This window comes from Calliphora vicina, chromosome 4 (assembly GCF_958450345.1).
Source record: "Calliphora vicina chromosome 4, idCalVici1.1, whole genome shotgun sequence".
NCBI classification, from domain to species: domain Eukaryota; kingdom Metazoa; phylum Arthropoda; class Insecta; order Diptera; family Calliphoridae; genus Calliphora; species Calliphora vicina.
In genome coordinates this window covers 73,213,269-73,235,810 of record NC_088783.1, presented here as the reverse complement: position 1 = coordinate 73,235,810, position 22,542 = coordinate 73,213,269, and the positions used below count along the sequence as shown (strand labels likewise).

At 30.5% G+C, this 22,542-nt stretch overlaps 1 protein-coding gene across 11 annotated transcripts in view; it reads left to right on the top strand.

Annotated features, from left to right (window-relative positions):
- SK (small conductance calcium-activated potassium channel) overlaps positions 1-22,542 on the top strand; it is a 557,031-nt gene that overhangs the window by 516,066 nt on the left and 18,423 nt on the right. For 8 of the 11 annotated variants that reach the window (XM_065507379.1, XM_065507378.1, XM_065507376.1 and 5 more), the window contains exons 9-10: positions 2,886-3,021; positions 20,921-21,031. In XM_065507379.1, coding sequence (XP_065363451.1) covers positions 2,886-3,021; positions 20,921-21,031 — 247 coding nt within the window. The remainder of the gene's footprint in view (positions 1-2,885; positions 3,022-20,920; positions 21,032-22,542) is intronic. The other 3 variants (XM_065507377.1, XM_065507372.1, XM_065507368.1) reach the window with 1 other exon arrangement.

The following is a 22,542-nucleotide window of genomic DNA, read 5'->3' as shown; positions in this document are numbered from 1 at the left end:
ATCAATTTTATTCTTCTAAAATCCTCAAAAAATATTAATTACGTTATTAATATACAATGCAATATTTTTAAGTTTGCGAACTTTAAAAATCAAATTTTGATCAGCACTATTGAAATTGACAAGGTTTTTTTATGATTTTAGAAGTTTGGGGTCATTTTAAACCCATGTGCTATTAAGGGTTAATTTAAATTTTTGTTATTATAATGCGCGAGTACTTTGAGTGGAAATTTAACATATGTTTTGTTATTGTAACAAAAATGTACATGTAAAACGTCCACTCTATATAGAAAAACAGCACATTAAGTTTAATCAAAATCGACCCAAAAATATATAACATTTTTCTTTCCATGAGTAATTCCAAATATTGAAACATTTTACCCTTGACCTTCACGATTTAAGTATTGGCGTTTTCCGATTTTAGTAAAACTTTCAGACTATATTTACAATTATATTCTGAGCTCAGACCCGCAAATAGATTAACGGTAGAAGGCCATCATATAACATATAATACTGAAAAATAGCCTAATTGCAATTGACTCAGAAAGATATTATGCAAACAGTATCCGTCAACTTATCGTAATTTTAGAGATAAATCCAAATAAACTGACTTTATTAGCTCACAAATTTCATTTAATGCATTTAATGTTTAAAAATAATTGCTGGCATATGGCATCCACAACTTCGCATTATGAACGCCATCCTGTCGTTCCAATTTTGCACCACTTTTCGAGCATACCCGGTGTTATTTTGTTAACCGTGCGTCGATTGTTGGCATCTAAATTATCAATCGTTGCTGGTTTATTAGAATACACCAGAGATTTAACGTATATCAAAGGTTTCAAATCACACGAACGAGGTGGACAATTCAAAGACCATTTCTTGAGATAATTCGGTCACCAAACGTTTAGCTCAACAAAGTGATGGTTTCACGCACCATATCGTTTTAACCATTTCTCCTCCAAATATTACGCTCTCTATAGCCATCTTTTAATTCTCTTCAAAATCATAAATATTTCATGCAAATAAGTTCTCAGTAAAAATTTTACACATTTTTGGAAACTCCTACGAAAAAATTCATTTCGTGTGGGTACTCCAACTCCCACAGCGCTTAATTAGCTCCATTAGTATTTGCGTAACGTTTCAGTTCTGTACCGTTTTGTAGGTTGTTATTTTGTAAGGAAAATAAATTATATTTTTTATCCTTTTGTAAATGTTAAATATTTCGCTCTCAAAAATGTCATCACTTTCTTCAAATTGTTAGCTGCTACACTTAGCTGTCACTTACCGTAGCTAAAAGAAAATAGATGATTCGTTACGGAGTGGAATGAAAAATTAATTAGACCTTAACCCTCTCTCTTACAGAATATATGATTTTTATATGATGAGTTTCCACTTGAAAGCAGGTGTTTGTTCTGCCCTCTCTTGAACATAGTTTTCTCACTTACAACATATGGTTTATTCCCTTATACTACTAAAAATGTTCTTGGGTTGTATTAGTAGAAATCACAACAATTGACATTGTTCATATATTTGAAATCTCTAACAAATGTTGATATAAGATAAATTTGAGACATGTTTATATGAAATCACTATATAAACAAATTAGTATTGAGATAATTCCTATCATTGACTATAGTTTCCATATAAGGTCCCTTCGAAAATAGCATAAACTAACATAAATCGTATTTAACATATTGACTGCCAAGGCACTTTCAGCAAATAAGATGCTGGGGGCCAAAGAATTTTTTTTTACTCAGTACAAGTTCAGAAAGTGATGAAGAATGTGAAGATTACAGTTTTGATGAGGAACTTCCAGACAACATCGAAAAAATTCTTAAAATCCTGCACTATTGTCTGACATGGCTAGAGAGAATAAAAGTCGTGTCGGACATATGTGTCCGAGGTGGCGTAAACCCCATAGTGCAGTGTCACACATATGTGTCCGATGTGGCAGTCAATGTGTTAAAAAGAAAAAATGATAACACAGAAGACTACAAACTAGTACCAAACATATGAAGCTTTAACCATGCTTTACATTTAAGAACTATGCTAATGTATGTTTTTGGTAAAATTTTATGATCTATATATTTGAGAATAAGTCAGTATGTTTGAAACGCTTAGAGCAATAACATTATAAGTCACAAAATAAAAACATTGAAAAAGCTAATATGTGTGGCTCATGTTTTATATAGCATTTAAATAATAACCGAGAAATAATCCAGATTAACAAATTTCTAATACATACATATAATGAAAAATATCTTATGTCTTATTAACCAATAAGTATAATATTTAAGTATATATTTTTAAAACAACCCAAAACTTTAAGTAGTGCCTTAATAATGATTGTATTTATGATTTCTCTCTCTAACTCTAACTCCTTTTTTTGTTTTGTTTTACTCTATGAATAAGAAAAAAAAAACAATTTTAAACCATAAAAGTAGAAAACCATATTTAAAAAAAAAAACTATTTCATTATAATTTAAATTATTATCACTTTTTTTATTATTTTTTTCTTTTATTTCATTTTTTCTCTCAAATATGTTACAAAAAAAAATCAAAAATAATAACAAAACAAAAAACGAAATAACAAACAAAAAAAAACTACTCCAACCGTGTGTATCTCTGTTTTGTATCTCTACTACTGCAAATATCAACCAACCAACCGACCAAATCAACCAACCAACCAATCTATCAATCAATCAATGAATTCAACTCAAACAACCAACCAAAAACAAAACAAAAAAAATCTATTAAACAATCAACCAACCAACCAACTTTTTGGTCTTGGCCTCTACGCATAAAATGAAAAAATACCTTAACAAAAAAAATGTTTAAACCAAATGAAAAAAAAACTGCCAAAAAATACTATAACAATTGTTTAGATTTCATGATGAAGAACATGCAAATCTTTTGAATGCAATGTGGCTGATAGCAATAACATTTCTGAGTGTTGGTTTTGGTGATATTGTTCCAAATACGTATTGTGGACGTGGTATCGCTGTTAGTACAGGAATAATGGTGAGTTTCCTTTTTACCCACTTTTAGTTAGTTTCATTGTTTGTTTGTGATTTACAAATAAAAAAAAAACTTAACTTTTTTATTTAAATCTTGAGAACGAAATACAATATATAATTTTAAATATGATGAATCATGAAAATATTTATACAAGACTTATACAAATATTTATTTAAGTTTAATTTAAATTTTTTATATAGCAACAATATGAGTGTAACAACAATAACAATAGCAATGAGGAAATGCTGAAGATACAGCTTCAAAATCTCATTTCAAATATGAAATATCAAGGACTTATTTGCACAGTGGGAAGGAATGCTAAATTAATGTTACAACATATAGAACTTAAGTTTTTTTACACAATAGAATGGCCCTTATTTTTAAATTTTTGTATTTACGATTTCTCCACCATATGAAAACGAATAAGGAAAATCTAGCAAAATCGGATGAAGTTTGAAGTTTAGAATATGCACATTTTATTTGTTTTGCCTAAAACTAGCAATATTTAAAAAAAAAAAAAAAAAAAAAAAAAGTAAAAAGTTTTTGTATTTCATTTATTCAAAGAGGTTTAATTATAAAATATTGGGCGTACAACATAAAAATGCAGTTTTATGTGTTCAATTATTTATAGGTTGCTTAGCTATTGAACATTATAGTGTAAAATGCACACACAAAGTACACGCTTGTACGCACTTAATTGTGAATAAATTTGAAAATAATTCATCGATTTTTCCTATTACATATGGCTTTGCAATAAATCTAAACAATTTCTGCCGTTTTCGATTTTTCATGATTTTTTTAAAACAAAAAAATTTGATATTTTCACATAAAAAATATATTTTTTTCTTCAATTTGTTATTATAACTCCGAAACTACTGAGCCGATTAAAACGCAATATAAATGTGAAAATTTGTACATTGCATGAGGAAAATGTTTTCAAAATTCAATCAATCGAAAGAAGAACATTAACTACTCAATTTTATGTATATCAAAAAAAATAGTTAAATTTTGTGAAAATGAGCGAATTCACTTAATTGTGAATAAATTCGAAAATAATCCATAGATTTTTTTGACCGATATCTCATTTTTTTCCTATTACATATGGCTTTGCGATAAAGCAATAAATCTAATTAATTTCTGCCGTTTTCGATTTTTCATGATTTTTTTAAAACAAAAACATTTTATATTTTCACATAAAAAATATATTTTTTTTCTTCAATTTGTTATTATAACTCCGAAACTACTGGGCCGATTAAAACGCAATATATATGTGAAAATTTGTAAATAGCTTGGGGAAAATGTTTTCAAAATTCAGGCTCCGCCTGACTACTATTTGTTTTTATCGATGCAGAATACTCTCTCTGGGATACGCTTCAATTTGGAACAGAGTATCCAATATTGGCATGGTTCGTTTTTGCCCTCAAAAGATGAACTGTTCTTTTGGCTCCGAATTCATATGTTGAAATAAAGATGGGAAAAGGTCATAGCTAATAATGGCCAATATTTAATTTGAATAAGTCCCGCACTTTTAAGTCATACACGCAATAGTTTGTGATTATTAAATATAACTTTTCTCCTTCTTTTCAAAAATCGGTAAACAGTCCTTTATCACTAAGAAATTTTTTTCTAAAAAAGCTTTTTTCAAGAAACTAATTTTTCAAGAAACTAATTTTTCTATATAAGCTTCTTCCTCAAAACAATCTTTTTCACTAAAAAAAGCTATTTCACAATAAATTTTAATTAAACTAAAAAAGCTTTTTACTAGAAAATTATTTTTTTCAAAAAGCTGTTTTCGCTGTGAAACTTTTTTAACTAAATATTTTTTTTCCAAAAAATTTTTTTCTCTAATGAAATATTTTTCACAAAGCTTTCACTCAAAAGATTTTTTTACTAAAAATCTAATTTTGTTAAAACAATTGATGTTTTCTCCCTAAAATTTTTTTCCCAAAATACTTCCTTCGCTTAAGAACTTTTTTCACGCCAAAAGCTTTTTTCGCTTTTAAAGTGAAAAATCATGTTAGATACCTTTAAATAATTTATTCTCTAAAAACGTGAGTCCACTCAAAATGCTTGTTTCACTAAACAAAGCTTTTTTCAAATACAGCTTTTTTAATAAAAAAAAATTCATTAAAAAGCTTTGCCATAAAAGAAGTTTTTTCAGTAACAGTTTTTTGCCAGCGACAATATATCATTAACAACTATTTGCACTCAAAAACATTTTTTCACTTTTATAGTGCACAAATCTTGATTTTTTTTATATTTTGGAATAGGAGCTTCTTAGTGAAAAAGATTATTTCTTGATATATAATAATTCCTTCTTTAAACCTAAATTGAACTCTTTTATAACCCACTGTTTTTATTTCTAATCATGTGCCTTCTCAAGCCAACCCTTCAAAACTTATGTCACAAGATAATAAAACTAACTAAAAAATATTTTTGCGCCAAAAAAAAACCCAGCAATTATTAGTCATATTCTTAAACGTAGTATGTATATTAACCACATATGTACATTAACAGACACAAAAGAAAGTACAAATTGAAAATTGTCCACAATTTCCAAATGTCGTCTGTAGTTTATGGATTTTTATTTGTCGTTTTATTTTTCCCACTGACAATATTCTTAAGGTCGCGTTTTGCTTGCCACTACACTTCCGCTGTGTAGTGTTCACTGGCACTTCATACTTCATATGATATGAATTTTCCAATTGGTTGTGGTTTTTTTCATTCTTTTCTTTTTTTTGTTCTTTTATGATTTGTTTTCCTCATTTTCATTGTTAAACCGAGTTGCTGCTGCTGCTGTTGTTATTGTTATTGTTGCTGCCGTTGTTTACATATGATTGATGTCCCATGAGAAATTGTCAAAATGCAATACAACAAAAAAAAACACTACAAAAAAAATACAACAGAAACGAAACGTACTGAACTCAAGTGAGAGCAATACAAAAAGTATATAAATCTAAATATCATATTGTGGTACCTCAACAGACAGTTGAAGAACACAGTGCTCCATCATAATGAAATGTGGAAAAAAAGACAGAATTTTTCAATTGTCATCACTTTTCTCTTCACATACTTGTATTTGCTTTAAGCTTTAACGCTTAGAAAGAAGGTTAGCTTAAATAAATATTAGCATTTGGTTTTATTTTATTTTTTTATTAATAAATTGCAAATGAAGAACTATTGTATGTATTTCCAATATTTAAACATTTAAATCCCTTTAAGCCTATAAATACAACTAAAATAAAGAAAAATATATTTTTCCCAGACAGCCTATCATTTTATTTCATTCTACAAGTGCCCGTTGTCGTAATCATTTTCATCTAATTTTTTGTACTTGTATTTGCCCACTTAGGATTTTCTTTATTTGTAAATTAACTTGTCCAACAAAGACAAAATCTAAAAAGCCTCATGCTTTTTAGCCTTTTAGCAGTTTTAAAATGTCTAAGACATAAAAAGACAAATTGTTATTGTGTTACAAAAACAAATACACACATACACCTAAAGAGAGAAAGAGAGGAAAAGAAATTGTCCATTTAGACACTCATACATAAATATAGAAACGGACATACATTAAGGGGGGTTTAACGACCAACCCAAGATGCAACACTTTTCTCAAAAGGATATTTTTAATGTGCTTGTGTTTCTTTTGTCTCTTAACTATTTTTATTTGTTTTTAAAGCGCCTAAAGTTATACATAAGAAAAGACTATTCAAAATGTATTATGAAAAAAGTATTATGAATAGTGCACATTGGTGTGGATTGCAAAATAATTGTTAAAAAATACAGGTTTTTTAAACCTCTACAAAATAAATCTATATATATAAAAATGAAATGGTCCATGTATGTAATGTCATCACGTGAGAACGGCTGGATCGATTTGGCTGATTTTTTTTTATTCGATTCGAAATTTTTTTGGAGATGGTTTGTAAAGAAATAAAAAATTCAAAAATTCCGGGTAAAACTCGGAATTTATTTTTTTGAGTCCAGTCAACATTAATAAAAAAGCTCCCTAAAGTATGCAGTACAAATTTGGATATTTTATTTGAAAATAAATAAGAACAGGCGAATGTGCGTTGGAGAAACTTGAAGAACTAACATTAGTAAATGCTACCGGGCGAAGCAAGGGCGGTCTACTAATAATTTTATAGAATATCAATAAATACATAGTTAACATTTCAGAATATTTCATGTAGAGATATAAAATTTCAGCACAAGAGGCTGTACAATGGGTCAAAACTTAAAATACTTTTAAAAACGTTTTTCTTTATAACTCCTGAACTAATCGAGTCTCCATCGAAATATAGTAGAGAGTTTAGGTGTCCTCACACCGCGTTCCTTAATTTTTAATTTAATTTTTTTTTTAATTTTTAGTTTTTTTACATTGAAATATATGCTCCGAATATTGACCTTTAACCTTTTGGAAGTAAACAATTTTATTCACACCATTTTAAAGACAATATCTTTGGCTTTAAAATGAAGTCAAAAATTATGCTGGTCTATGAGTAGTTTCAAAGTTATGGGCAATTATGTGTATATAATTTTAGACAATTTTAACAAATTTTTCAACTTTCAAATCGCGATATTTTTACATCGGAATGAGTTTCCACTGAAAAAGTCATTGATGTGAGGAACATATTGGATATATTATGTATGTGGTAAATTTCATTAAAATCGGAGATGATTTATCATACTGCTGTCCGCTTTCACATGGATCCTCCCTAAAACAATAATTTAAAAAAAAATAAAAAAAAAAAAAAAAAAAACTATCAAAACAGATGGGGGTGTATTGATTTGTCATTCATCCAAATATTTGTCTCAAACCCACATTAGTATATATATTCTGGGTCCTCGTAAATTCTAATGCGATCTAGCTATGTCCGTCCATCTATCAGTATGTCTGTCTGACCCCAATCAAATTAGCTAGCTCTCTGTTAATATGGTTTGTTTGATATTGAAGATGGGCAACAGCGGTCCAAGATTTTAACTAGCCCCCATAAATATGCCCCCAGAATACAGTTTGTTCTAAGAACTCTGAAAAGTATGGCGAAAATCGGGCAACATTTGACTCTTGTCCCCCTCTTAAAAACACTTGAACATTCATAATTGTCATAATAATTAATATCGGGATGATATTGGACATACGCCGAATATATCTTATCTAAACGTAAATAAGTCTCTTGAGTAAGATGGAATACTAGCGCTGGTCTTGAATCAGTGCTCATCGACGTCAGCTCGTACATTAACTAACGTTTTCGGCACATCATAGTGTGCCGGCGTATTTGGAAGGTTGCTTATTACACCCCAGTTTCTAAAAGATGCTATTAATCCTGAAAATTACCAATAGCAATTTGTGCTGCTCTTTCCAAAGTTATGGAAAGTATGGTAAACAACCATCTGGTTAAATATTAGGAGTCCAATAATTTATTAAACGACTGCCAGTATGTCTTTCGTAGAGGAATCTCTATCGAAACAATGGTGACCGTTTTGTCGAAAGTAAAGTGGTGGCTCTAGATATTACCAAGGCGTTCGATAGAGTGTGGCATGCTACACTTTTATCAAAACTTATTTCTGGTGTCGGTATTAACTTCTCTCGGTTTATATCGAGCTTTCTCAGAGCTCTCACTCATGTTGAAAGCAAGTATAATTCAAGCCTTGAATTATAGTCAAGCAATTGAATTGCACTTTATTTCAATAACATTCTCCAGTAAAAAGGAAACATTAATTCGAACCATATGTTTTCTGTTTGAAAAATATTTAATTTTTTCAAATATTTTTCAAACAAAAAACATAATTACATTTGCATTCAAGTCAAATTCCAACAAAATGTTCAAGTGCTTGAATTTTTGGAGCTTTGGTGTTAATTTGAGGAGTTGTTATAAATGGGATCTCATCAAACTGGTTCAAGATAAATTCAGGGCTACCGCAAGGCTCCGTTCTTTCTCCAACTCTATTCCTTATTTTTCTAAATGACCATCGACGTCAAACTTCCAACCCTTTCTATACTTTTCCAGATGACAGCAACATTTGCCATTAATATTCATGCAGTTACAGACCAAACTAGTCAGAGATTGGGGCAATAAGGCAAAACAAGAATGATTCCCTTAATCGGGACCTTCTGACAATCTCTGAATAGGGTCGTGCGAATACGGTCGCAAGACTCAGTGTTGCATGTTGACACATAAACGAACGACAGATCATGTCGCTTCATCTGTATTTATGGGTGATGTAAATATTGTGGAATCAGACGCTCTTGATGTTTAGGACATGAGAATACAATGTAATGTCCGCTGGTCTAAACACATTTTCCAAGTGTCGAAAGAAGCCTTCAATTGTCCCGGTTTTCTGAAACGGTGTAGGAATTACTTCGCTCCATCCGATCTCCTTCCTATTTACACCACCGACCGAAAATGAAATACAAGTCCCATGTATGGGCAGGTACTTCAAAGTCTATTTTTTAGCTTCCCGACCGCATAAAGGAGTAAAGGTGATTATAGGTGGCAGTAGAGTATCCAACTCTATTGATTCTCTGAAGCACCGACGTAATATGGGCTGCGTTTCACTGTTCTATTGGTACTACAATGTGTTTTTCATCAAGAACACATCCCTTCGTGGTCGATTAGCCAGTGGACCGCACAACATACTACATTATGTTACCACAGGATTAATGATACCGTCTTTTGCAGTCGCCAGAGCCATTAAAAGATGGTCTTTAACCACCTCGCTGAAGGGTCGTCTGGTGGATGTGGTCGTGGTTTTTGTGTCGGCAATCTTTCTCCTTTTGGACGATTTTTCTCCCTCTGTCTGAGAGCGATATCGCTTGGAGGGAATCCAAAAACTTTTGGCACTCATCTACCACAGCTTGGTATTTTAAGCGATCTTCCTAATTACGTTCATTGGGGGCACAGCTGGCAGCATTCTTATCAGTCTTATTAAAAATGAATAGCGCCTTGGCTTATCTGGACTATAGGATATCTTTCTGACTCTTCCACTTCGTTCTTTCTTTCTTCAACTGGTCGCCAACCTTGGCATCCAATTAAAGAGGTTCATTAGTCAACTAATCCTGTTTTACTACTAATTAGCCATTCAGGTTCTCGGCACCTTAACCTTACAAGTGGGTGAAGGGATGATAAAGGGGGGAGAAGGGATAAAAATAGAGGGGAGATAACCTTTGGTGGTGAAGGTTTTTGAGTTCATTATCTCGAAAGTTGACCATATATCAGCGGTATCCACAATCAAGATAAAAACTACAGCCAGCACAAAAGCCACCACATCGCGACAAGATTGTTATCCAGGTGATGGAAGAATTCTTTAGCCGTACTGTCCGTATGTGGAACAAATTTCCCGCTGAGGTGTTTCCTGTCATTTTCAATGTAGGAAAGTTCAAATCGGATGTTCACAAACACTAATCTCTCCTTCATCCATAGCGTAACCTTTTTTCCTAGTTGCAAACATTTGCATGATTAGGTGCCTGGTCCAAGAAGAAAAAAAGTATACTTTCTAGTTCTTCTCAGTTACAAGAAAACATTTCTCTGTTATACAACTTTTCTCATGTAATTTAATTCTGAAGTCTAATCTGAATTCAGACTCACTGTACTTTTATGTTTATATGTTCAGAATGTGTTATTAGCATTGAGTTCTAGCTTTATTTAGCAACAAAATTAAAGCGTAGTTTATTGGTAGATTTTATTTCATCCTAATCTATTTGAGTTATTGAACTTTAAATTGTTAAAATTTTGTTAAAAAAGGGAATAGAAAATGATTGAAAAATCTTCAATGTATGTGCAGAGTTTCCAAGTGGATACTACTTTAATAAGGGAATTTACAATTTAGTATATAAAATTTAAATTTAAATATTGACCAAGATTTAAACCCTTTTTCTCCTCTAATGGAAACAAAACATTGCAAATCAATTAAAAACTGCATGTTGACATTAACATGCATTCAACAAAAAAGAAAAAACTATTATTTTCCTCCATAATTAACTCTCGCCATTATGAATAAGTTTCCTGCAACTCAAAACTATTTTTTTTTGTTTTGTTTCTTCTTTCATTAAAACATTTTTTTATAATAAAAAAAAATTCAATTATGCTCCAGTTTAACTTGAGGCTATCAATGTGATAAACACTGCAGTTTCATGCCACCCTAAGTACGAGAGTAGAATTGTTATTCTCTCAATAGCAACATTTTCAAATTGATAGCAAAAGTACTATTTATGGCATTGTCTTAGGGCTAAATTGGTATAAACCAGCAATGTGGCTGTATAAAGAAAATTATCATAAATATTGGCGCTTGGAAAATTGTTTATAAAACATTCTCACACACTGCATAAACTGTTAAAGCAACAGGTGTTGGCGCCAATCATTCCCTTAAGAGGAAAATACTGGGGACACTAGTATAAACTGTTAAACAGCAATATTTTTTTTTATTTCCAGCTATAAAATAACAAAATCGTAAAGTAGAGATGAAAAAAAAAGGTCACAAATAAAACTAGTCATCAATTGTGGGTAATAGTTATCTAAAAAGAAGAACATACATAAAATCATTGAAGCATTTCAAGATATTTAAATGTTTAAGTGTCTGAAGCAGCATTAATGGTTATTTGTATACCCTACACTACCATCAGTGTTTGTGCTGATGTTTGTAACGCCCAAAAATATTAGTCTTACACCCACCTTAAAGTATGCTGATCGACTCAGAATCACTTTCTTAACCATATCCATAACCATGGCTTGTGGCAATTTTTGCGTTTTTTTCTGTCCTATAGTGAAATTGCTTGAAATCTTTCTTTTATTTCACCTAACCCACATTCAAATATTGAAATAGGACTTTATGGGCCATAAATGTAAGGCCCACTTCCGAAAATCACTCACGATAATAAATTATTGAAATTTTAAAAGCAAAAAGTTTTGGTTTTTTTACTCAGTACAGGGTAATATATGATCGGGCATGATCGGGCATGATCGACCATTCTCTCCTACTTATTTTAAACTGTAACAACTATTTAACTACTTCTATTTTATTTTTTTATTTTTCTATATCTCTTTTATATCGTAACTATCTTTGAAAACTATTATGGTGTTTTAGTTAGATTATTATTAAACTGTTTACTACTCTATTCTACAACTTACTTGTTTCCTTTTCTAAATGACTACAGCTCTTATATTTCTATTATTTCTATGCTAATCTTTATCATATCTAGTTTCTTGTTATTTTCAAATCAATTTTAATGTAGTTTTAATGTTTCCTATATACGAAAGTATTCAAAATTATGATTTTAAATATGACAAAATGTATTATTATGTGTGCAAGAGATAAATAGTAGTTTGTGTACTGCTCCAGATTATACAATATGACTTTACTACTATTTAAATTCTAGTTAAACATGCTGAAATTTTGCATATGCATTTTTTTAAATCCAAGATTATACATTTATACACTAGTGTAATGTACTAAGTTCGCAAGAAAATTGTTTTAGAAATACATTTTTATTTATATAAAAATAATATTTAGCTGGACGTTATCTTTAAACCAGTGTCAGGCACAAGGAGATCACAACACATTTCTGAATGTATTGGAGTATTTGCAGTGAAATAAAATTAATTTTTCTGCAGGGACATGCGACATGGTCCAGCTTTGATTGTGAATCGTAATTAAAGGGTGTTATACAAATGTGATTTCCTCCAAAAAGAGAAATTTGCAATAGCTACAAACTCTTGAGCTACTGTTCTTTAGCCTATTTAAATGATCTTTCAAAACTCATTAGTTTATACTACTTCCCAGCTGAAAATGACATGATAAAAAAGTAGTTCAAGTGGGGGTTCAACTGATAATGAATTGTTTCGATTTAGTTTAATCATGCATGATTTTTACATTAGCGTATCATTAGATATCACTTTTTTATGCGAATATATAACTGTACGGTATCGATCGTCAGGACTATAAAGCGGGGGAGACAAAATTTCCTAACCACTTCATTCTAAATACTTTTTAACAGGTTTGCAAAATGAGGTCGAGCGTTGTCATGATGGAATATTACGGTTTCATGTCTGTCCAATGCTGGCTTCAAACGAATCAGTTGCATTCGGTGCAGGTTCTCTGTGATGGTCTGGTCAAATTTCAGCAGCCCATAATAGATAGGATCCTTTTGCTCCCACCAAATACAGATCATTACCTTAGCTCAATGGATATTTGGCTTTGGTGTTGTTGTTGTAGCAGCAGTGTTTGCTGAGTTGACAGCCCTTGGCCGAGTGAACTCGGGTCATTCCGGTGCGTAGAACCGGCTGTCGTGGGAATGGCTTTGGTGTCGATCCGGCTCGTTGGTCGGACTTCACTTACGATCTCTTACGCTTCGGGATATAGTAATCGGATCTATTTTGCATCACAAGTAATGCTTCGGTGCAAACCTTACTTTCTTTTATAGCATTCAAGCATCATTTCGGACATTTTCAAGGTCTCCCGGCTTCAACTCGTATGGTACAAAATTGCCCAATTTGAAATTGCTGCTTGAGTAGCTCCCAATGATTTTGCAAGCTCTCCTTGAATTTGACAACAAACTTCATGGAGTAATGCCTCCACTTCATAATCTTCAAAACATTTTTGGTCTTCGTTGGTACAAAATTCATCACTTTCGAACCAACAAAAAATAAAAAGCATAAACAAATTTTACTAAAAAAAAACGTTGTTGTTTACACTATAATGTTCTATAACTAAGTAAGAATTACTGATAGATGTGTAGCCTTCAAAATTAAAGATAAGGTATTAAAAACAAACACCGCGTTCAAAAGATACGCCAGCTGTTGTGAATCCCGCATTTGTAAGTTAAACACCCAATATGATTTTCAATTAATTTTAAACTATATTGATACATTACGTCAAAAATTTAGTTCAATGTAATGTGTTGGCCAAATAAAAAGTTTGGCTATTTTTATTTTTTAACAAAAACCTTTAAGAAATTTTTAGATAAATAATTAGTTTTATAAAAAAAGCAGACACTATTTCAAATCTTTTCTACCTGTCAATTAAATAAATTCAAGCCACGTAGCAAAATGGTGTCACCTTGCAACATAAAAAAATATGAAATGATAGCTTAGATTTTGTAATTTCTCTGACATTTCTCTGAAAGACAAGGCAATTTTTATATAATAATTTTATAGGAAATGGTGTGAGCTTTTTAAAAATGTATACACAATTTAACTGTTTAATAATTTAGGGAAAATTCAATTTAAAAATTCAAAATAGGTTTGTAACAGTTACATATATTGAAATGATTGTTACACACACATTAAACTAATAAATAAGAATATCAGTAATATGAACTATACACATAGAGCGGGAGCTATGCTCTCATAAACATAAGTCTGTTGTCAAAAACCTAGGTCAGGTTAAACGACTCTCGTCTAGTACAAGCACGAAAGAAACAGCTCTCTTGGGTCCTTAGGGTGGTCCTTAATAAACGAATGTTGGATTTTGGCAATTCTGACCCAACAGTTGGTGAACATTAGTAAAAAAATCATCCTGAAAACATTTTAGGTAAACCAGTTTGGGTTAAAACGTGCCGCAAGTCCTCTGAATTTTTGAGATGCATTTACAAGGTGAAAAATGCATTTTTTTTAGTTTTTGTAAAAATTTTGCATTAAAAAATTACTTTTGAAATTTAATTTAAAATAATAGAAATGTGTACGTAATTGTCGTTCTAATGAGACATAAAATATAGAAATTGGTCAAAAAATGTTAAAGTTATTAAAAATTCGCCAGGCCATTACCGTGTCTCAGGCAACTAGAACAAAAAAATTAGGAACAAAATTAACATATTTTGAGAAATATTAAAATAAAAGCTAATTTTTACTTAATATATATCCATATTTACTTGTATATGAGTTTTTGTCTTCATAGGATACCGCTAACCTATTCGCAGGTTAACCTATTCCAAATATTGAAAAATTTGACCTTTGACATTCACGACTACAGGTTTAACGTTTTCAAATTTCAATAAAACTTTCAGAGTATATTTAGAATTATCTGGGCTATAATATTCTGAATAGGTTTTACTTAAAATTCATAACAGTAAGGAAATAGAACTCATTCGCCAAAAAATGGCCAAATAATTGGTTTTTCTCGAAAATTTCAAAATTTAAATCGCAGATACGGAAAAACTATAAGAGATATTTTCATAATTTTTCCATACTTTTATTCCCTATTATATTCTCAATAAATCCCTATGAGATGATAAAAAAATTCTGAAATTTGTTTAACAAAATTTTTAAAAATTTGAGAAAGGAGTTTTGAAACTGCCGTTAAAAAATTTTTATTTTTTTGGGTCATACCTGAGAATAGTTTAACGGTATCCTATGAAGACAAAAACTCATATATAAGTAAATATGGATATATTTTAAGAAAAAATTAGCTTTTATTTTAATATTTTTCAAAATATGTTAATTTTGTTCCTACATTTCATGTTCTAGTTGCCTGAGACACGGTAATAGCAAAATTTTTACAAAAACTAAAAAAAAATACATTTTTCCCCTTGTAAATGCATCTCAAAACTTCAAAGGGCTTGCGGAATGTCTTAACCCCAACCGATTTACCTAAAATTTGTTCAGGATTATGAAAAATGTTCTCACCCTCTTCTACAGAAACAAAAGAAGCTTCTTCCGAAACAAAGAAATATAATTATTTTCCAACTGCTTAACTGAACATAAGTTGAAATAACATAAGTTGAAATAATCTCTTAAATTTTAAAACTAATTTTCAAATTGAGCTCGTATCCTGACTCACTTACACACTAATGTGACTACAAAAGAACAATATAACAAAAATAGTACATATTTCCAGATTGGCCTACACACATAATGAGTGTCATTTACTACCTCTCTATTTATCTTTTACTACTTAATAACCAAACTAAACTCACATACATACGAACACACAAACATGCATTTATACTAGGGTGGCCCTTATTTTGCAATTTTTTCCAAGGTCTAAAATTGTTCTTTGTCAGCTAGAAATTAAATTCTGAAAATTTTAGCAACATCGGATAACGTTTAGACGTTTCCCATTTTATTTGAAGTTTCGAGTCAAAGTAGCTATATTTTCCAACAAATTTTTTTTTTATTTTTCTGACATCGATAACCCATTATAATTTGATTCCAGTTTCGAAAATCGCAAAAATTCAAAATAAGAGCCACCCTATTATATCCCCAATTTTATATGCAAAAATACTATAATGAACTCTTAATTACATATACATACATACACACATTCAAACCGAAATGTATGAGTTTATATTTGGAGCACAGTGTACCAGCAAGGAAGTGTTAAAATTTTAATGTTGATTTTTAAGCAGACATACACAGACATAATGAAAATTGACTGAATTAACTAGATAAAATCAACAAGACACATGAAAACACACACATGCACTCTCACACACTCTCCCACATAAAGAGACAAACACACATCCTGTTATAAAAAAAAAAACTATACAACCACTTAACCGTAAACTCTGCACATATCTTTCTCCCTCTCTTTCTCTCACTCACACACCATTTTGTCATACTCACTAATATACACATATAAGAATAGTGTAAACAAACAAACAAACCGTTACTTATACGTAATCGTACAGTGCATACATACAACAATCAGGTTCAAACAAAAACAATAAGAAAATTTAAACCGGCATTCATGCTAAAGTAAGAGTTTGTGTAAATATTCTCCATAAATGTCGTTGTATAGTAATGTAATGTCATGACATTTAAATTGTGTTCGACAATGATTACGTCTTATGTACGAGTAAATACATTTGGTCAATTCACAAGGTCTCTTATCAGTCATATTGTCATAATGTCCTAATATATCTCGACTCGACAGATCGGCTTAACCGACTCTTAGGCATTCGGCGCAAGTCTCTGCTGGTAGGTTACGATAACACAATAAACATAGCATACAGAGTAGTATTATTTTAGGACATTTTTTGCTTGAAAAGCAATAAAAACCATTGTGAAATATTAGGACATTATGACAATATGACACGATAAAAGACCTTGTGAATTGACCAATTATCTATATGGCTGGCTGTATTGTTAAAGACTTAAAATAGCTTTGAATAAGAAATTTCACATGACTATGAATGACTGACTGTATGCAAGGTGTATTTGTATTTAAAGCCATTATATTCATTGTATTGAAATTAAGAGATATGTAGGTTATAAAAATTTCAATAAAATCACCTTAAATTAAGTAAATTAAAGTAATTTTTAGTTTACTGCTTATGTCGACAATGTGATAGTAATTGCAGGGGTAGAAATGCGTATTAATAAAATGTGGGCAGAGAAAGGTTTAAAAGGGTATTGAATGAAAGTAATTTTTGTTATACATTGAACGCCTACAGATTAACTGTTTCAATGCAGTAATGGAAAAATATCAAAGAGGAGTAATATTTTTTTTAAAACATAAAATCGTATAACATTTAGAGGTTGTACATTTTTTTCAATATTTTCTAAGATAATTTTATTCACCCATCGATTTTTAAATATGTATAAAAATTGTTTGACACCCATTATAACTTGAAACCAATTAAAAATCACATGATTATCATAAATCCCAAATTTTTTTGAAACGAAATTTCAAAAAATTAGTTCTAATGAATGCGAAATGGGAATTAAAGATGCAAAAATGTATTGTTACGTTTTAACCTTTTCAAAACGTTGGTTTATTTCCTTTAAATAAACCGGATACTTTTGATTGCAAATAGAAGCCGTTTAGTAGTTTGAAAATTGTAACAACTCTTTATTTATCTGTACAATAACAGAATTAAATAGTCACTCAATGTTTTTTTTATACACGTTTATAAATTCTCAGAAATACAGACACTTTATAATGTATACGAATTCACTTGAAGAATACAGCACACTTTAAGGCACTCAGTTGATGTTTATTCAAATAGCGTCTCTGATAAACTCACTCACGACTGCAACCTCTGCCACTATTTATAACACTGCCATCTGCATTCTAGATTGCTCTTTAACTGTCAAAATTCGAATATTCTAGATCTTACTAATACATACGCCATCTGTGGTGTACTTTCTACAATGTTCTTTAACTGAATATTCGAATACAGCGTTGCCAACATACGATCAAATCAACTGAAAGCTTTTATTTAATAATGCCCAAAGATATGTTACAGTTTGCTATTACAGCACTGTTATTTGAAAGCATTATGCTACTTTTAAATCAGCCCTTAAAATCGTTATATTTGAATTCAAGTATAATTTCGTAACAGTATAATAACAAGCTAATTTCATGTGTTTTATATTTTTTTTTATCATTATAAAGTAGAAGATAGAAGAATTTTAAAGAAGAACTTTGCTGTATTAGGCAGTCCTATGTCCTAGAAATATAAAATTACGAACACATAAATTAGCAACCCAAAGCAACAATCTGAAATTAACTATTACCAAAGAGGCTACGAAAAAGGTAACAAACTGTTACCAAAAATAAAATTTCCTCGAAATCAGAAAATTTTAAATCGTTCCACAAGCTAAAGCTGCAATTATTCAAACTTGCATTTTTAATCTTCAAATACCCTTTAATAGAATTTCAATTTTTTTAAATTTCCCTCAAAAACCACTTGAAAATTAGTGATTTTTTGGTAGCAAGTTGTAATAGGTAAAAAATGTCTGAATATTTTTATTTTATATTTTTGAATCTATTGAGATATTGACTTGAATTAAATGATTTTATAATAAATGTGGATCAAATAAATATGTAATATTTAATAAAATCTTTATTTATTAATAAAACTCAATAAAATTTTAAATTTTTTGTCAAAAGTTCAAAGGGAATCCCGCAATTCCGGAAAATTGTAGCGAAAATCCCAAAAATTATATTTTTTACAATTTTGGCCATAGGGTCCACATTTCCTCCGGGGATGAGAAAATACTTTGGCGTTAAATAGAGAACACATCAAGATTTTCAAAGCTGCTTTCTGTTTTCTAATCCCAGCTTTGGGATTACAGAACATGTTGCCCAAATTTTGATAAACAAATAGGACAATTTCCGAAGAACGTAGGGGCGACATAATCGAAAAATTGGATATCTTTTTTATACCAGAATGTTCTCCGTAAAAATACCTTATAGAAAATCATAAAATGGTTATATGTTCTTAAAGAATTTTTTTTTTTTTAAATAGAAAAAGACTTAAGGCACCTTTTCGCCCAAAAAACAGCAAAAATCTAATATTTTTTTAATTGAAAATCGTTTATTTTTGGATCCATAATTGATATTGCTCTGAAATCCTTTGTATATTATTAGTAATTTAGTTGTCTAACTAGCAAAAGAAAATTCGAGACCATTCGGTCCAAAAGTATGCCCTATATTTTTAAAAAAGCGGCATCTGTTTAAAAATGTTATATTTCAGACCCCATAGCGCCGCCCCTGGAACATTTGTATAACCTATTTTAATTACATAAAATCCTTGGCTACGCTCACGTCAACTTTTTATCACGATCGGACTAGCCGTTTAGAAATGCCAGATTTATTTCCAAAAATTTTTGATTCTGCCCCACTGTGCATCGGAGCATTGCAATGTAACTTCGGATCTTTATGGAAAGTCAAATGCGGGAAGGATATTACACTATCAAGCTTCGATGCTCTTTCCAATTCCATATTGAAGAATCTTGACAGTTTTCAAATTGTGAAATTGTTGTTGCTGGAGATTTCAATGTTCACTGCTTCTCTTGGCTTCGCTACTCTGGCCACACGACTACAGAAGGTCGATTATGTTGAGCTATTCCCCGCGCACAATCACCTTGTGCAAATAGTGAATGAACCAACACACATTTCTTGTGTTGAAGGGCACCAACATAATACTCTTGACCTTTTTCTCACTTCACAACCTGCAAAGTATGAAGTGGATGTTCCTGCACCTCTCGGTAATTCGGATCATTGCACCATTTCCGTCTCCTTTTCGCTCTTGGAACTTCGCAATGTTTCACAAACAGCTACGAAATGTTAAATTTTTATATACGAAATGGCTGGTTGGGCTTCTGCACTTTAATTGGAATCTTTGTTTCCTAAACAACAACGAGAAAGTAAGCATGGAGGGAATGAAGACTTTCATTCCATCTAAGAAATCTTCGATTAGACCTAAACAAAAATCTTGGTTTTATCAGACATTCAAAATGGCAATCAGATCCATAGAGGAAGCATTCAAAACGCAGAAACTGATTCGCTACGCAAAAAGGCAAGATCTTTGACGACTTTTTTAAAGGATGACCAAACATTCACTGACCCGGTCGATAAAGCATTTCTTTAAGCTGAATTATTCGCAAATAATTCTCATCTCGGCTACTGATACCAAAACTTTGCTGCATTGCCTTTTCACAGTGAATTTATTGACATAAAAGGATTTAAATCATATAACATTGTTGAATTGGGAAAAATTTAATGTCCACTTAAAAATATAAAATAAGTAATAAAAAATCTTCTAAGTCTCAAAAAGGGACTTATAAGTCAGCAATGTTCATCTTCTAAACTTTATCTTTATAATGAAAATATGTAACAAAACTGCATTAAAAGATTCGAAAATAATTGAAACAATGGATTTTAGAATGTTTTTGTGTCTCCTGTAAAATTTGTGAAAAGGGAGTTAGCACGTTTGCACACTAATCTAACGACATAATCTTAAGTTTACAATAATTTAAAATTTACGGCCAATGACTGTTCCACTTTAAGGACTCTTGACTAAGACTGTTTAAACCAAATATTTTTATTAAGAACTAATTTAACAAAAATCAAATAAAACACAAAATAATTTAAAATCTTTAATCCATTAATTTTTTTCCTCTTTTTTCATCCCTTCCAACAAAAAAAAAACAAAAAACAAAACCTATTTTCTTTACAGGGTGCCGGTTGTACGGCTCTTCTAGTAGCGGTTGTCTCCAGAAAATTGGAATTGACAAGAGCGGAAAAACATGTGCACAACTTTATGATGGACACACAGTTAACAAAAAGGGTATTTAAATCGTTTAACGTTTGTTTGTGTTAATGTTTATGTTTTCCTTAATTTTGATTTGAATTCTTCTTTTTATTTTGGTTTTAAACTATTTCTATTTTTTGGTTTCCTTTAAATTTCTAATTTATTTAAATGTGTGTTTAAAATTAAACTAATTTGTTCTCTTAATATTCTATATAAAAATATAAATAATTGTGTTTACTATTATGTCTACAGTTTAATTTAATTGCTTGCCTTAAAACCTTAACTTATTTACTTACAAAATAAACTAAACACCCTCAACACTTTCTTGCATTCAATTCAATACAGTTAGTTTATTTTAAATTAAAAATAAAATAAGCAGAAGAAAAACAAACCAGCAAAAATAAAAAATAAAAATAAAATAGTTAATATAGTAAACCATTTTGTTCAATTAAATAAAACTTAATTTATTTTTAATTGTTGTAGTAGTGTTATTTTATTTGAAAAAAAAAACAAAAAAAAAACTGTAGCTGTAACTATTGCTGCTGTATGCAACTATCTCGTATTAAACTGCAGTCGGTTGCTACTTGCACCTACAGCAGTAATTGACTGAATGTATTTATTTGCATTGTTACTACTTGTAGTTGTAGCTGTTTGAGTTTCAATTACAATTAACTCTTTAACTATTAACTCGTATTTATTTAATTTGTTATTTTTAGTATTTTTTTTCTTATTTGCCTTCACATTTAATTGTCTCTGTTTTCTTTTTATTTTGTTTATTCTCTGTGCATGTTAACTTTTACGTTTAACTGTTGCTTTCTGAGATTTAATTTTAAATTATTGGATTTGTGGTTTATATTGTGTTTCAGTTTTATTTTTATTTAATCAATATTGGAAAATTAATTGTTTGGTTTATTTTAATTTATGTTCTCTGGCAGTAGAGAGTTTTCTATAAAATCTAAAGGTTAATGTTGACACTGTGTTGAGATAATGGCCGACAAATTGCCAATAGATGTGATTTGAAAGATTTATTTTAATGTGCAGTATTATTAGGATCTAAGATGGGTTTGCTAAGCTTTAGGTTAAATAACAGCAAGACATTTAGAAAAAGGTAGGATAAAAGTTGACAATTAATTATGTAATTATTTTATTGTTATATTCACTATCAAGAAGACAGTAACACATCGAAATATTGGTCGTAATATACAAAAGTATATTAATTCTGGGTCCTTATAAAATTCTAAGAAGATCTAGCTATGTATGTCCGCCTGTTAAAGGCACGATAGGGCCTCGGATATGCAAATTCGCCCATTAAATACACATAGATCTCTTATTAATATCGTTATGAGTTTGAAATTCGAGATCTTTAATCCGCATATATATGAGGGTGAAACACAGGTAATGATACACAGGTTTTGGAATAAAAAATATTTTATTTTTCATCATAGTCTCCTTTTGAGCTCTAAACACTTTGAACGACGTTTCTCCAATCTGTCTATTCCTTCCAAAAAATAAGATTTGTCGAGATCATCAAGATATTTTTTTTGTGA